Genomic DNA, 15,806 nt, shown 5'->3' with positions numbered 1-15,806 from the left:
TTTACTATATGCAAGGAGCTATATTAGGTGTTAGAAGGTATAAGATCAAAGTATCTTGTCCTTTCCAATAGGCTTCTTCATCTAATTCCTCCTCAGTCTGGTTCTAGCCAGCTGCCTCTCCTCTGCAATATCAATCAGAATAAATTCTCGTTGCTCTTGTTAATAAATTCTTTATTGATCTCCCTTCTTTCCAATAGTTCTCAACTCTGGCTATACATTACGATCACTTGAAAATTAAAATATACTGTATGTATATACATTTTAGCATACAAAAACACACATAGTAATGTCCAGTCTAGACCAACTGAAGTATAACCTGATAGAGCCCAGGCACTGGCAGTTTTTCAAAGCTCCTCAGAGGATTCCAACTTGCAATCAGCGTTAAGGAACCAATGTTAGCCAGGACCCTTAAATTATTTTCCACGCGTAAAGTGTTGGCTACATTATTTATTTGTTCAATTCATGTACTCAGCAATTACTTACTGAGCTCTTACTGTGGACCTAGCCTAAAATTACTCAGCAACCACATGGCATCTTCAGAATCAAACATATGTTTCTTACCACTCCCTCATAACTGTTCCTCAGTTAATCGTTTCTCTTTTCTTCTTTGCCATCAATCTTCTCACTTCTGCATAATCTTCCTACCCTTCCCCAACCAAGCTTACTTTCTTTGGGACTGCTCTGGGATTCTCAGTGTATCTCAAGGTCTGTTTGTTAAATCCAACATTTGTTAAATCCAAAACAATCCTGGATTTAAAAAGCTGTTGTCCAAACATCATGATGATACGACATTTCTGCAAATGCGTTAAGAAAAAGATCACTGATACTCATATGTGCCTTCCCCCTTCACTCAAAGGTCCCTGAGTCAAAGAATCATATTTCATTCATTGTTGTAACCTCAATATTTAGTATAGCTTCTGGCCAAGAGTCATCTACCCAACAGATACCAGTTAAATGAACAAAAGGATGAAAGAAAAATTAAGGTATATGATAAAATGTTTTCTTAATCATCTAAGAATGATAAAACATGTGGGAAATCTTTCTTGAGAGGTCACTTTTCAGCATGGAGTTTGGGATCTACATCTGCCACATACTAGGTTTGTGGGCCTAGGGAAGTTATTTAACCTCTCCAATACTTAGTTACTCCATCCATAAAATGTTGACAATAGAACTTATCTCATAAAATGGTGTAAAATTAGATGAAATCAAGAGCTCGGAAAAATACCCAGCCTATAGTAAGCTTCATGAGGTAGGCAAAATAATGGCTCCCGAAAGATGTCCATGTCCTAATCCCTGAACTTCTGAATATGTTATCTTACATGGCAAAAGGGACTTTTGCAGTTGTGATCAACTTATGCCTTAAAATGAGGAGATTACTTTGCATATTCCAGGTGGGCCAGTATAATTACGAGGGCCCCTAAATAGGTCAAAGAGAAGAAGTGACAGAAGAAACAGAGGTTGGAATGATGCTGCTGCTGGAAGGAAGACACAAACCAAGAAACAGAGACAGGCCAAGTAACAGATTCCACCCCAGGGCCTCTAGGGGGAAGGCAACCCTTTCAACATACTGATTTTAGCCCCATAACATCCATTTTCAGAATGTGGCCTCCAGAACTATAAGATGATAAAACTATATTGTTTACAGCTACTATGTTTTTGGTTATTTGTTACAGCAGCAATACATAAGGGATATGTAAGTGTGATAATTATTATTATTCCCCCTCCCCCATTCCTGGGCTAGCATCAGTACTGATGTCATGTCAGTAGTATATATCCTTGACATGATGTCTTATGTCATGAAAACAGCATTTTATCTCTGTGGTCTTCTTCCCCAAAACCCATGTCCAGAAAAGTGCTAATGTAGCATATCTATCTACACTTAAAAGGTTGGCCCTTGATTGACATCTGAGTATTTCAATTTCTGGAGGGCTCATCAACCTAACTGATAAGACTGGCTCACTGTGCTTCATGTCTAAACAAAAACATATGGTTTATGCTGATTACCTGCTTTCTTTCTGGAGTCCAGAATTTTGGTATGTTCCAGGCAGAAGGTGTCCACATGGCCAGCCTCCAATAAAAACCCTGGGCATTGACTCTGTAATAAGATTTCCTGGCATACAACATTGAACATGTTGTCACAACTTGTTGATGGAAGAACTAAGTTCATTTTACAGAACTCAGTGGACTCTTGGAAGCTCTATCTGGTTTGTTCCAGAATTTTCCCCATGCACCTTTCCCTTTGCTGATGTTGGTTTGTATCCTTATACTATAATAATACACAGATGTGGGTGTGACTATAGGGTGAGTGTTGTGAGTCCTTTCAGTGAATCATTGAATGTGGAGGTAGTGTTGGGGACCCATGACAAAATCTATAATCCTAGTCTAGGAGCACCTGGGTGGTTCAGTTGGTTGACCATCCGACTCTTCATTTCAGCTCAGGTCATGATCTCATGGTTTCATGAGTCCCAGTTCCATGTTGAGCTCTGCACATTGACCACATGGAGCCTGTTTGGAATTCTCCCTCTCTCCCTTTCTCCCTGCCCCTCCCCTGCTCATGCTCTGCCTCTCTCAAAATAAATAAATAAACTTAAAAAAATTGTTTAAAAATAATTCCAGTCTAATCATGAAACAACCATGAGGCAATCTTATTTGAGGGACATTCTACAAAATAGCTAATCAGCATTCCTCAAAACTGTCAAGGTCATCAAAAACAGGGAAAGTCTGAGAAATTGGCAAAGGCAAGAGGAGCCTAATGAGACATGGTATCTAAATGTAATAAAATGTGGTACCCTGGATAGGATCCTAGAACAGAAAAAAAGAACTTTAGATAAAAACTACAGAATTGTGAATAAAATATAAAATTTAGTTAGTAATAATATATCAATACTGATTAATTGTAAATGTACCATACCAATGTAAGTTACTAATAATAGGGTTAACTAGGTGTTGGCATAGGGGAACTCTCTGTACTAGTTTCACAACTTTTATAAAAAATCCAAAAACTATGCTAAAATAAAAAAAAGCTTTTATTAAAAAAATCCCTGATTACCTACTATGCATAGAGTATTGTGCTAAGCATTAGAAAATTTAGATCTTAAGGGAATTATCAATTCTACATACTTTTGCTCTATATACAGTTATTCATTTACCTGTATTTTGAAATCAATTGAAATGGCAGGAAAACAAAGTTAAGGTATTTGCTTATGCCTTTTTGACAACTTATTTGTATCTTATTTTCTCAGTTGAGGGTGACTTCCTGGAAGGTAGAACAAATGTAGAAGTATCAACTTATTGAGCAAGCCCTAAATGTTGTTACACTAATAAAATGAAGAGAGTTGGTCAACAGGCAACATAAAAAGATGTTTAATATGGGGCGCCTGGGTGGCTCAGTTGGTTAAGCGTCCAACTTTGGCTCAGGTTATTATCTTATGGTTCATGGATTCGTGCTGACCGCTTGCTCAGAGCCTGGAGCCTGCTTCAGATTCTGTGTCTCCTTCTCTCTCTGCCCCTCCCCCACTCACGCTTCGTCTCACTCTGTTTCTCAAAAATAAAAATAAATGTAAAAAAAAAAGAAAAAAAAGATGTCTAATATTATTAATCATTAAGGAAATGCAAATAAAATTTGCAATGAGTTATCACTTCATATCTGTCAGAACAGCTAAAGTAAAAAAGACAAGAAATAACAAGTGCTGACGAAAATATGTAGGAAAATGCACCCTCATGTACTGTTGCTGGGAATGCAAATTGGTGCCGCCACTATGGAGAACATTATGGATGCTCCCCAGCAAATCAAAAATAGAATTAGCATATGATTCAGTAATTCCACTACTGGATATTTACCCAAGGAAAATGAAAACATTAATTTAAAAAGATATACGTACCCTTATGTTTACTACAGCACTATTTATGAGAACCAAGACAGAGATACAACCCAAGTATACATCCATCCATAAATGGATAAATAAGTAAAATGTGGTGTGTATGTATATGTATCCAGACACACAGACAGACATGGTGGAATATTACTCAGCCATAAAAAAGAATGAGATCTTGCCATTCGCAACAACATGGATGGACAAGGTATTATACTAAGTGAAATGAGTCAGACAGAGAAAGACAAATGCTGTATGATTTCACTCATATGTGAAATTTAAGACACAAAACAAATGAATAAACAAAGGAAAAAAGAGACAAACAAAAACTAACTCTTAAATGCAAACAACAAACTGATGTTTGCCAGAGGGGAGGTAGGTGGGGAATGGGTGAAATAGGTGAATGGGATTAAGAGTAGACTAATCTTGATGAGCACTGAGTAATGTATAGAATTGTTGCATCATATATTGTACACCTGAAATTAAAATAACACTGTATGTTAACTATAACTCAATAAAAAAAGAAAGAGTGACAAACTTAAACTGAAAAAATAAATTTACACAAAGTAGACAGAGAAATAAATAATACTTTGTCTCCCTATAACTAAAAGTCATGATGTTCTTTCCTAAAAGACCATTTCGTGACTATGTTTCTATGTTTAATGAAACCAGTAAGATCTGTGGCATGTAATTCTAAATGTCAGATTTTCATTACTAAGGCTTTTTCTGTCAATAAACCATTAATTTTCTGCTGGACAAAGAGAAAAAATTGGGAATAATTGTTCAATAGGTGGATTACTATTATAATTCAGATATGCAAAAATTCCTCTTTTAAAGAGACAACCAAATATGTATTTGGAATATGATTTGTGCATAATTTGAAGATGACAAATCAAGTGTAAATGATTAAATGAACTCCTTTGAAATTTATGCAAAGTTCAAAATGATCACTGTGACAAATCCATGAAAATGAAATTTAGTGCCTTGTGGAAAATATCTTTTCTAGATAAACTATAAGCGGGTCCTTAATATAATTTCTTGGCTTCTATTCTCCCAAGTGTCTAAATCATACCTTTGTAATAATACAAGTAGTCTTAGCTCATTTAATTAATTTAATTCTATTAAATGAGTCTGAACTCATTTAAAATAATTATGTTTTATGACTACAATATATCATAGTCATTGTAGAAGTTCAATGATTTATTACAAACCATGATATTTGGTCAATTATTTTATATTCTCATGCACAACACTCCACAGAAAGGTAAGGTAAATTCTCTTTTCACAATAGCTTCCTGGGGTCTTAAAGATATCTCTTTAAGAGATATTTTCTTTTATTCATATTACATAGACTTAAATTAAAAAATATTATGCAACAATACTAGAGACAGCTTTACCTTCCCTTAACCGAAAGGAAGAACTATTTTCCCCAGGAAGAAATTTTTTATTAATTTCCTCAAAATGCTAGTATTTCAGTCTTTTCATGATCATACTAACCACTTAGACCAACAAGGTGGGCCAAAAAAGAAGTCTCAAAGGAAATTAGAAAATGGTTTGAACTGAATTATAATAAAAATACAACATAAAAGTCACAGGATGTAGGTAATTCAGTAACTAAAGGGAAGTTTATAGAATTAAATGCTTAGATGAGAAAAAAAATTTTCCACTTGATAAGTTTCTATCACAAAGTATTTTTTTCTAAGAGAAAAGAAAATGAAGTCAAAGCAAGGAAAATGAAGACAATATTAAAGGTAAGAGTAGAAATTAAGAACTTAAAAATAGCAAACAATAGAAAAAATAATTGAAACCCAAGGCTGGTTCTTTGAAAAGATCAATAAAATCGATAAACCTCTAGCAAAACTAAAATAAAATTTAAAAAAAGGAAAAAGAAAAAGAAACAAACTGGCATGGTAAGGATTAAAAAGAAGATGTCATTACAGACCCAAGAGACATTAAAATAATTATAAAGGAATATTATGAACAATACTAAACACATAATTTCAACAATACAAACTTAGATAATTAATTGAAAACAACTACTGAAATGTACTCAAAATGAAACAGGTAACATAAATTGTCCTACAACTACTGAAGAAATTGAATTACTAGTCAAAAATCTTCCAAAAAAGAAATCTTCAGGCCCAGAAAGTTTCCTTGCCAAATATTTAAGAAAAAATGACATCAATTCTTCATAATATTTTCTAGGAAATAGAAGAGGAAAGATTATCTCCTAACTCTTTTTACATGGCTAGTACTGTCATGATACCAAAACACACAAAGACAGTACAAAAAGAGAGAAAACTTCAGGTCAATATCCTTCCTGTACAGAGGTTAAAAAAAAAAAAATCTCACAAATAAATATTGCAAGTAGTATCCAGCTATATACAGGAATAGAATACAACATAATAAAGTGGTGCTTACTGTGGGACTGATTGATTAATCGGTACTAATACTGAAAATGCATAATCGTATCAATCGATGCAGAAAAAACACCTGACAAAATTCAACATCCATTTACAACTTTTAGCAAACTTGGAATATAAGGAAACTTCCTCCACCTTATAAAGCGCATCTACACAACACCTAAAACTGACATGTTACTTAATGACGAGAGACTGAATGCTTTCATCCTAATACCAGGAAAAAGACAAGGATGTCTGTTCTCATCTTTACTCAGTATTGTGCTGGATGTTCTAGCTACTTTAGTAACACAAAAAACAGAAACAAATTCCAGATTGGAAAGGAAGAAGTAATGTTGTCTTTCTTTACAGATATGATCATTTAAGTAGAAAACACAATGGGATCCAGATAGGTAAGATTAGAAAAGTTCTAAGACACAAGATCAACATATAAACTCAATTTTATTTCTACATATTATCAATGAACAACTGGAAATTGAAATTTAAGAAAACAATATCATTTAACAACAGTATAAAAAATAAGAATACTGAGAGATAAATCTGATAAAAGATGTCAGAGATCTGTACCTTCAACATAAGAAGACACAAAGTCAAAACAATTGTGTTTGTATACACTAGTAATACACAATTTTCAACAATTTTTTAAAATGAATAACACCAAAAAGTAAGTAGGTATAAATCTGACAAAACATGCACAAGTTCTGAATGATAAAAAGTGCAAAAATGTGGATGAGAGAAATCAAAGACCTAAATAAAAGGAGAGACATACCACGTTCAAGGATTAAGAAAATCAACATAGTAATGATTTCAGTTTTCCGAAGTTGATCTGTAGATTTCATATAATACAATTAAAATACCAACAAGGTTTTTTTGTAAACATAAACAGGCCAATTCTAAATTTTATATGTGAAGTCAAAGGAACTATATAATAAGTAAAACAAGTTCGAAAAAGAACAAGTTAGAGGAATTCTAGAATCCTATTTTATGCCTTATTATAAAGCTATGATAACTAAGACAAAGAACTACTGGCAATGAGAGAGACCCCAAAATGAACTGAAGGTAAGAGAATCCAGAAATAGACCCACGCACACACAGCCGAATGATCTTCGATAAAGCTGCAGAAACATTTCAATGGACAAAGGACAGTGTCTTCAACAAATGGTGCTGGAGCAATCGAGCATCTCTATGCAAAACAAGAAATCTTGACCTAACCTTACACCGTATTGAGAAAATACACTCAAGATGAATCCTAGTTCTTAATGGGGAACTTAAAATTATAGAACTTTTAGACAAAACCACAGGAGAAAATCTTTGTAACCTAGAGTTAAGCAAAAGAGATCTTAGATATGACACCAACGGCATAACTGATTTTAAAAAATGAGAAATCAGATTTCATCAAAATTAAATATGTTTTTATAGGAAAAAAATGTTAAGAGAATGAAAAGACAAGCTACAAACTCAGAGAAAATCTTTACACATCACACAAGCAATGAAAAACTCACATCCAAACTATACAAAGAACTTTTACAACTCAACACAAAGAACACAACCCAATTAAAGATAACTAAAAGATTTAAACAGACACTTCACTAAACTATATATACAAATGGACAAATAAGCACATGAAAAATGTTCAACATCATAAGGAAAATGCCATTAGGAAATTGCAAGCTGAAACCACAATGTGATACAACTACCTATCTACTTATGACAATATAAAAAATACTGAGACTACCAGGTGTTGGTGAGGAGTGACAGCAAAGCAAATTCCCATACATCCTGTCTTGGAATACAAAAGAGTATAGCCATTTCCAAACTGGAAAACAATTTGACAGTTTCCAATAAAGTTAAATATATGCTTACCATATGATCCAGTAATCTTACTATTTACCCTAGAGAAATGAAAAAATTTAGGTTCACACACACACACAAAAAGAACAGAAATGCTTCTAACAGCTCTACTCATAATTGCCAAAACAACTGGAACTACTCACCTGCCATCACAGGTGAACAAACTGGTTTATTAATATGATGGAATATTACTGAACAATAAAAAAGAACAAACAGTAGATATATGAAATAACTTAGACGGTTCTCACAGGCAACTGTACTGAGTAAAAGAAGCCAGTCTCTAGAAGTTATATATGATTCTAATTTTATAACATTACATTATTATTTATAACATCATCAAAGAGACAAGCTAAAGTAATAGAGAACAAATCAGTGTTTTTCAGAGATTAGAGGTAGGGCAAAGATATGATTATAAAGATATAATCAAGGCACAATTACAGAGGCAGAAGGGAGATTCTGAGGTTGATGAAACTATCCTGTATCCCCATCATGGTGGCTGTTATATGAACCTGTGTATTTAGATCATAGAGCTATATGCCAAGAATAAATCAATTTTATTGCATAATAATTACAAAAACTAAAACAAAACACTCAAAAAGACTATGATGAATAAAAAAACCAAGTTCGCTCAGCACTATCTTCCCCCAAAGTAGATGTTTAATTAACATCTGTTGAATAAAACACTGAAAGTTGGCTATAGTTTCTGTTTCAATGTTAGTCTCATTTATACCCCAAAGCTTCAAAAATTTAAATAACTTTTTCTAGTGTCAATAACACTAGGTAAATGCCACATAAAGATGTCTAGCTTGTGAAAAAAATCATTAAAAATATCAAATGAAAGTCAGAAATCTAGATTTCCCAACGAAATTATTTTAAACTTAAAAAAATTTATCATTAATGGATAACTTTGCCTTTATATCTTGTATGCTTATCTTCCTTATTTAAAAAAGGGCAGGATCTATGATGAAGTCATTACTCAAAGGCATGGTATATGAAACACATATTTGATAAATGTTTACAGAATTAACTACTCTTTACTAAACACGGAATGAACTGAATAGCTAAACCATTAATTTATCTCAAATACTAAATCTTTCTAGGATTTATCCTTTTGTTTCACTTAGCAAAACAGTTGAAAATTTTTCTTCTTTCTGGCTCTAACCATGGTGTGTGCTCGCATCACTAACTGTCATTTCCACGCTGCTACAGCTAAGCGGACGATCTATCGGCATTTGTTTGCCTATATCTCCTGTGCAACCAACCAAACCTCTTAGGGTCCTGCCATATTACCCCCTATCCTGAAGTGTCACAGATCTGACTAGAATTCATTCATTCTGATCCATTAGCCAGGCAGGCTGGCTAAAATACACGTATGTGAATGAATAAAAGTAACTTCATAAAAACAAACAAATGAACAAACAAAAACCCACTGATGTTGGTCTTGCTTTGCTCTAAACTGTATGAAGTACAGTGTTCCTATGCTGAAAGGAATCGGTAATATAGATGAACTTTTCAGAAGTACCCAGCCTAAAAACTAAACACATTTTTTAAATTGCAAGGATGTTGTCCGCATATATTTACAGAACAGAGCAAGTATATTTCTTTTAAATTTCTATTTGTTAAATTATCTTAGAGCTCTCTACCTTATTTTTCAGGTATTATTTCTGAATATTAACATAATATATGATCATCTCCAATGTATCTATGGGTTTAAGTCAAATTTTCAATTAAAAATATTGTATTTTACAGCTTCGATAAATTAAGCTGTGAAGTATATTATAATGATGCTAAAATATATTCATTTTTTTACAATCTACAATATATGCCTTGATGCCACATTACGCCATCACTTGCAAATAAATCAAACTGCAATCCTCTTGTCAGCATCCACTCAAAAATGTAGTAATGACCTATAATTATACTATCCAACCAGACAATGAAAAATAATTAACCTGATTGAAGCACTCACAGTAATTTTATTGTATTCAATCTATGACTAGAATCACAAATAACAAGTTCGCTTGTTTAAAATAATGAATTATTATGCACAGTTGCAGCTTTCTATATTTAAGCTCTAAGGACATTGTTGATATTCAACATACTGATTAATAAGGATTGCTATTTATTATGAACAAGTAAATAACAAAGGCAATTTTTGAAAAAAGTTTACATAGAAAATACCGGTCCTCAAACTTTCAAATTTTCATGAGCACCTCATCCATTGGCTTCCACTGGTCTCCTCAGCACCTGCAATTTATTATTCAGTGCCTTCACATAATGGCTTTTGAACAAATCATTATAGGGACAGAAGTTTAAACCATAGAGAAGCACACTTTCCTATAAAATTACAGTAAGGGTCAATTATTACCAAGACGAATTTCATAACTTAGCACAGTAAACTATATCTGGATCATGTGAGCATATAATTACATAAGGCTCCTTGAAAATATCCATTTAAGCTAAAAGTGATGAAAGTCAATGAATTTGGCACTAGATTGGATTTAATTAGAAAAACTGTTTTGTTTCAACTTAACCTGAAATAAAATTGCTGTAAACAATCCTAACATGAATAAATTTAAAATAATATGACAATCTCATCTCAATATCATGATTAATATTTGTGTAAAATATTAGATTTGGGAAAATCTCACAAAAGGACATTTTCTAAACATAGGTGAGCACAGAGACAGGCTTATATCTGTCAATCATAAGAGAGGTACATGATTATTAAGTTTACCTAGACAGAAATGTCCTTCCAATACTCATTAAAACCATGTTTTTATAATATAGGTATCCAAAGTTAGCTCCTTTCTCCAGAGCACAGTATTAGTAATACAGAATTTTTAGTAAACTCTCAAAAAAATTACCTGCTTCTGTAGCCATCTTTCATGCCTTCGTTGTTTCCTTCTCAGATTTTTCAACTTGCTCCTTTCTCTTTTATTGAGCCTCTGATTAATGGCACCCAATGAGAAAGTGCCCGAGCGCAGGAAGTCCAGTGGAGAGAGGTGTTCTTCCTGGTCCGAGGCCTCTATCATGTTCCGACCAGCTGAGGGCAGGTCCATCAGGAAAGTCAGGTTGTTAGAACTAGCATGGTCAGTGTACACTGCGGAAGCTTCTAGACCACACTGAAATTCTCCTCCTCTTTGTGTCTGGGTCTCACGGGGAGTCACTGAAAATCTTTGCAGCAGCATATTAGGATCAAAATTGGATGAAATCTGAAAGGAACAGTTATTTTTACTAGATTCTAAAGGCAAGCCTGAAAGGTGAATAGGCTGTGTTTCATTTAGCCTGGGACAGGCAGCAGTCTTACTATGTATTTTATATAAAGTGGGTAATAATGTCAGTTTCTCACTGATGTTCAGATCCAAACTATGTGATTTCCTATGAAAAGCTCTTGTAGTGCATCTGCCCGTCACAAGCTGAGGAACAAAAAGCTGGTATTTTGGATCTGATGCTTTGAAGAGCAGTTTTTCATTCTTCATCTGAAAATATGTTGACCGTACCTCCAGGCAGAGTGCTTCTGTTAATCTTCCAGGGCCATTATTATTTTGGGCCATATTTAAAAGCCTGTGATTTCTGTTTTTGGAGGTGCCACCTGTGAGCAGAGTTTCCTTGTCACAACCTGACTGAACTCTAGGATGTGAAAAGTATTTCAGCGATGGTCTCATTAGTCGGCCTGCCTGTGTTGGCTGATAATCAGTCCGGCTCTTAGAGAGATGTACAGCTGCAAGCTGGCCACAGGAACATTTTGGAGTGCTGACAAAATTAAAGCCCCCTAAACGGGCCCCACAGAAAGGGCAATTCAGTTTTCCAACTGTCCACTGGGCCTACAGGTAATAAAGGAAAATAAGACAATGCTTTCATTGTAAAGTAACCAAAGAGAATGTGAGTTGTTTTGTTTTGTGTTTTGTTTTTTTTTTTTTTTTAAGCCAACCACATGAAAGTTTTCTATGCCACAGAAAAGGCTAGCTTCCTGTTTTCTGATTAGTAGACAGACCAATAAATGGAAATAAGCCTTTTAATAAACAGAGATAAGCAACTCCAAAGTTCTAGAATAACATATTATACATTATGCCCATCTCAACAATACTCCTAAGAATTCTAAAAGACTCTCTCAAACAATAGGTTGAATATGGATGCAGTGTGAATTAATGAAAAGAAAAATACACTATGGAACCAGGAAGCAAATCAGTCTACAGAGCTTAATTTGCAAGTAAAATCTCACAGAAAAGTGTCTGTTTTGATACACTTCTTGCATACCAAACACTGTGGGAGGGAACTTTACCCAACCAACAGAATAAAGCTCTTCCTGCCTTTTTACATACAACCAAAAGATATTGGTTGCGTACATCAGAGTACAGTTTCTATATTCAAATGGGAAATTAATAATAAACTAGCTAAAAATTATTTTTTCAACAGAGGTAGTGGAACATCTGTAGCATCCTGATACATTTTGTAAAGTTCAGGACACTTAAAACCAGCGTATTGGCATGTTCCCAGGAAATCATTACAATGTGAGAATGAATGCAAGGGATACCTATCAGATGTTATTTTTTAACAACAACAAAGAAAGTCATTGGAGAATGGCAGCTATACTTTTCCAAAATCATATTACTTATAGTTTTCTAATACATAGGTGTTTTGAATTGCGAGAAATAATGATACTATAATGTCAACAAAATGAGTTCCTGCTCTTATAATATTTCATCAAGGAGACTTAAAAATGTGGTAATTTGATTTTGATTGTACCACTGACGGTCATTACTTATCTAGTTTATTTTATATGTGTGTAGATACACGAATGATGCAGGATATTTCATTCAGTCATTGGGCACTATTCTAGGTGTATCTAAAAGATACACTAATAAACCACAGAGAAAAACTTCTGACTTCATGGAACTTATATTCTAATAGGGGAGCTAGGCAATTAACAGGATCAGTAAGCCATATATGTATGTGGGAAAGTGTATGTGTGTGTGTGTGTGTGTGTGTGTGTGTGTGTGCGTGCAGTAATGTTTATATTTATACATGTCATATACACGTATGCATATTTACCAGTACTATATATTACTTATTGTGTGTGTGTGCATATGTAAAATATAAATAGGTATATAAAACAGAAAAGGGAGAAAGGAAGTGTGAAGAGTGGTAATAGTGGGGAAGGGCAATTGATAGTTTGCACAGGCAATGCCTCATTGTGATTAAGACATATGGAAATGAAGGAAGAGGGGATTAATTGTGGCAAGAGCAATCAAGGAAGGGGAAATACCAAGTTCAAAGTCTGAGGGTGAAAAGTACCTATAACACTCCAGTAATAATGAAGCCAGTAAATGCAATCAAGTGTTATACACCCTTTCTTATCTCTTGAAACCATGTATTCAATAAAAAATAGCTCTAGAATGAGGATAAAAAAACTTGAAAGGATTACATTCCTAATTGTACTCAGAAACTAAGGAACTTACTTTTTGTATTAGGCAGTTTATCCATTCTGGAAGAGCTTCTATATCCATGTGCCACACATGACAAATATTTTGATCATCAGCTGAATCATGTCTATCCTGTTGTATAAAAATGCATGATATTAGTCATTACCAGGTTCTGGATTTATTTAACGAATTTCATGTTTGAGTAAAACACAAAAATACACATCTAGTTTTAGCCAGGAAGAAAATATACACTGCTCTCCTCTCCTCACTCCCTCCTTAAACCCACAAAGACAAAAAAAATTTTTTTTCAGGGAATAACCACTTGAGAATTAAAAAAAAAAAGCATCAAATTAAATTTAAAATTTAGCAATAAGACACTCAATAGAAAAATCTGGCACCCTCTTCTTTTTTCCTGGGTGTAAGAAAAAACAGCGTCATTCATGACAACTTTCCTGGGCCTTTCATCTCTTATTCCATCTGTACTCCACTAATGACAGAATAAAGGAGTTGCTATATAATCTATCAAGATGCTCAAGAAAAGTACAAGAGGATGAGGGAGAAGAAGAATTGTGTAGGCAGCTGGAAGAGCCCCAACTATATTTCAGCTGTGTTAGAACAAAAAATATTTCAAAGAGAGATACTTTTGGCTTTCTGAAATAGATATGTAAAAATAACTATGATATATAGGTGAAGCGATACACGTATCAAAAAAATGCAGGACAGAGCAGCATGGAGATGTATGACTGTTTATGACCTTAGTGAACCTTAGGCCAATTATTTTACCCCTCTGGGTTTCAGTTTCTTCACCTGTAAAATACTTCTAGATAGTTGCTAAGGTCCCTTCTGAGTATACAGAATGACATTCTATGATGGCAAAAAAGAGTTGCTTGAGAATAACAGGGAAAAATAAGGCTTCTGCCCACGGACCCATGTCCAAGGTGAGATTTTACATAGATATAGTGTTTCCAAGTTGCACAATTCTTTTTAAATTTCCCAAGCAGTTACACAACTAGATACCATAATTGGATTAACAAAATAAACAAGGAAATTACTAAACATCCTTTCTAAGTTTGTATTCATAGTGACACGAATGAAAGAAGACTGAATGTCTTTAAGAACCTTTCAATGAATAATTTACATTGTGACTTGGAACCAAGATCACCCTGAATTTCTAGGTTTAATCTCCCAAGCTGGTTCCTCTGGGCCCTATATCACTTTTCTCTTCCATTCATACATATTAAGATACTAAATGGTGGCCCCATATACAAGAAAAGTTTCAGGATGATGTATTTATATATCAGAAAGATCTATAAAGAAGCCATCTTAATCTAATTTCTGTCAGGCTCTTAAAAAATCATGAAGTAAATTAAAAGAGGAAAGGACAGGAGATATTGTTGTATGTTAGACCACATTTCACTATTTTGTACACTGTACACAATTGTATTTTATATATATTTATTTATTTATAATGGAGAAAAAATACTCTTGTTAAAAGGTTTCAAAATTTTCTAATTCTAATATTTTAAAAATCTACAACACAAGTAGAAAATACTTCACTGACCAATACAAAGTCTGTTGAAAAGGATTTATAGTGGGCCAAAGAGTTACTTTACAGTTCTATTAATGATGCCTGAACTTTAATTCTGGCTAACAAAATGCAACTTACCATGTCAACAGTGAGAATAATGAGAAATAGCCAGGCAGGCCCAGGCCAAAATGAAGAACATATTACTGAATGGAAACAAAGTGAGGAAGAGAGGAGGAGATACTACGACACACAAAGGTTTATTTTATTCTAGATTCTCATAAAACAGAAAATGGAAAAATTCAGGCAGAGCGAAGAAATTACTGGTTTCAAGGTGGTAAAGTGAGTACATATTCCAGTTGATCCTCTCTCTCAAAACAAAAAACCAATACAAGACATTTACAAAAAGAACCCAACCGCTGAATTAGGAAATACAGATGGGGAGATTTCAATGGATCAGAAATTATGAGGAACCTGTGAAAGATTAGCGAAGAAATAAAAGCACAATGTATCTAAGTTCCAAGTACATAATAGATGAGAACAACACAAAGAATGGTCCATGTCAAACAGGTGAAAACCAGAAACAGAAAAGGTCCTGGGTAACTATCACAGGCGGTGAGTAAGTCTGTCTGTCTCCAGGCAAGAGGAGTACTTGGACAAGAGAAAAATGGGGCAACATTCCAGGGTAGCTAGAGATGCCTAAAAAAGATGG

At 34.0% G+C, this 15,806-nt stretch overlaps 1 protein-coding gene across 2 annotated transcripts in view; it reads right to left on the bottom strand.

Annotated features, from left to right (window-relative positions):
• RNF180 (ring finger protein 180) overlaps positions 1-15,806 on the bottom strand; it is a 204,069-nt gene that overhangs the window by 141,343 nt on the left and 46,920 nt on the right. The window contains exons 3-4 of one of the 2 annotated variants that reach the window (XM_049649512.1): positions 13,606-13,701; positions 11,011-11,970 (exon numbers count right to left, since the gene is read on the bottom strand). In XM_049649512.1, the coding sequence (XP_049505469.1) occupies positions 11,011-11,970; positions 13,606-13,701 (1,056 nt within the window). The remainder of the gene's footprint in view (positions 1-11,010; positions 11,971-13,605; positions 13,702-15,806) is intronic. The other variant, XM_049649514.1, reaches the window with a different exon arrangement.

The sequence above is a fragment of the Panthera uncia genome (assembly GCF_023721935.1).
Source record: "Panthera uncia isolate 11264 chromosome A1 unlocalized genomic scaffold, Puncia_PCG_1.0 HiC_scaffold_17, whole genome shotgun sequence".
NCBI classification, from domain to species: Eukaryota; Metazoa; Chordata; class Mammalia; order Carnivora; family Felidae; genus Panthera; species Panthera uncia.
The sequence above is the reverse complement of the archived record's forward strand: the minus strand, read 5'-3'. Positions and strand labels throughout refer to the sequence as shown.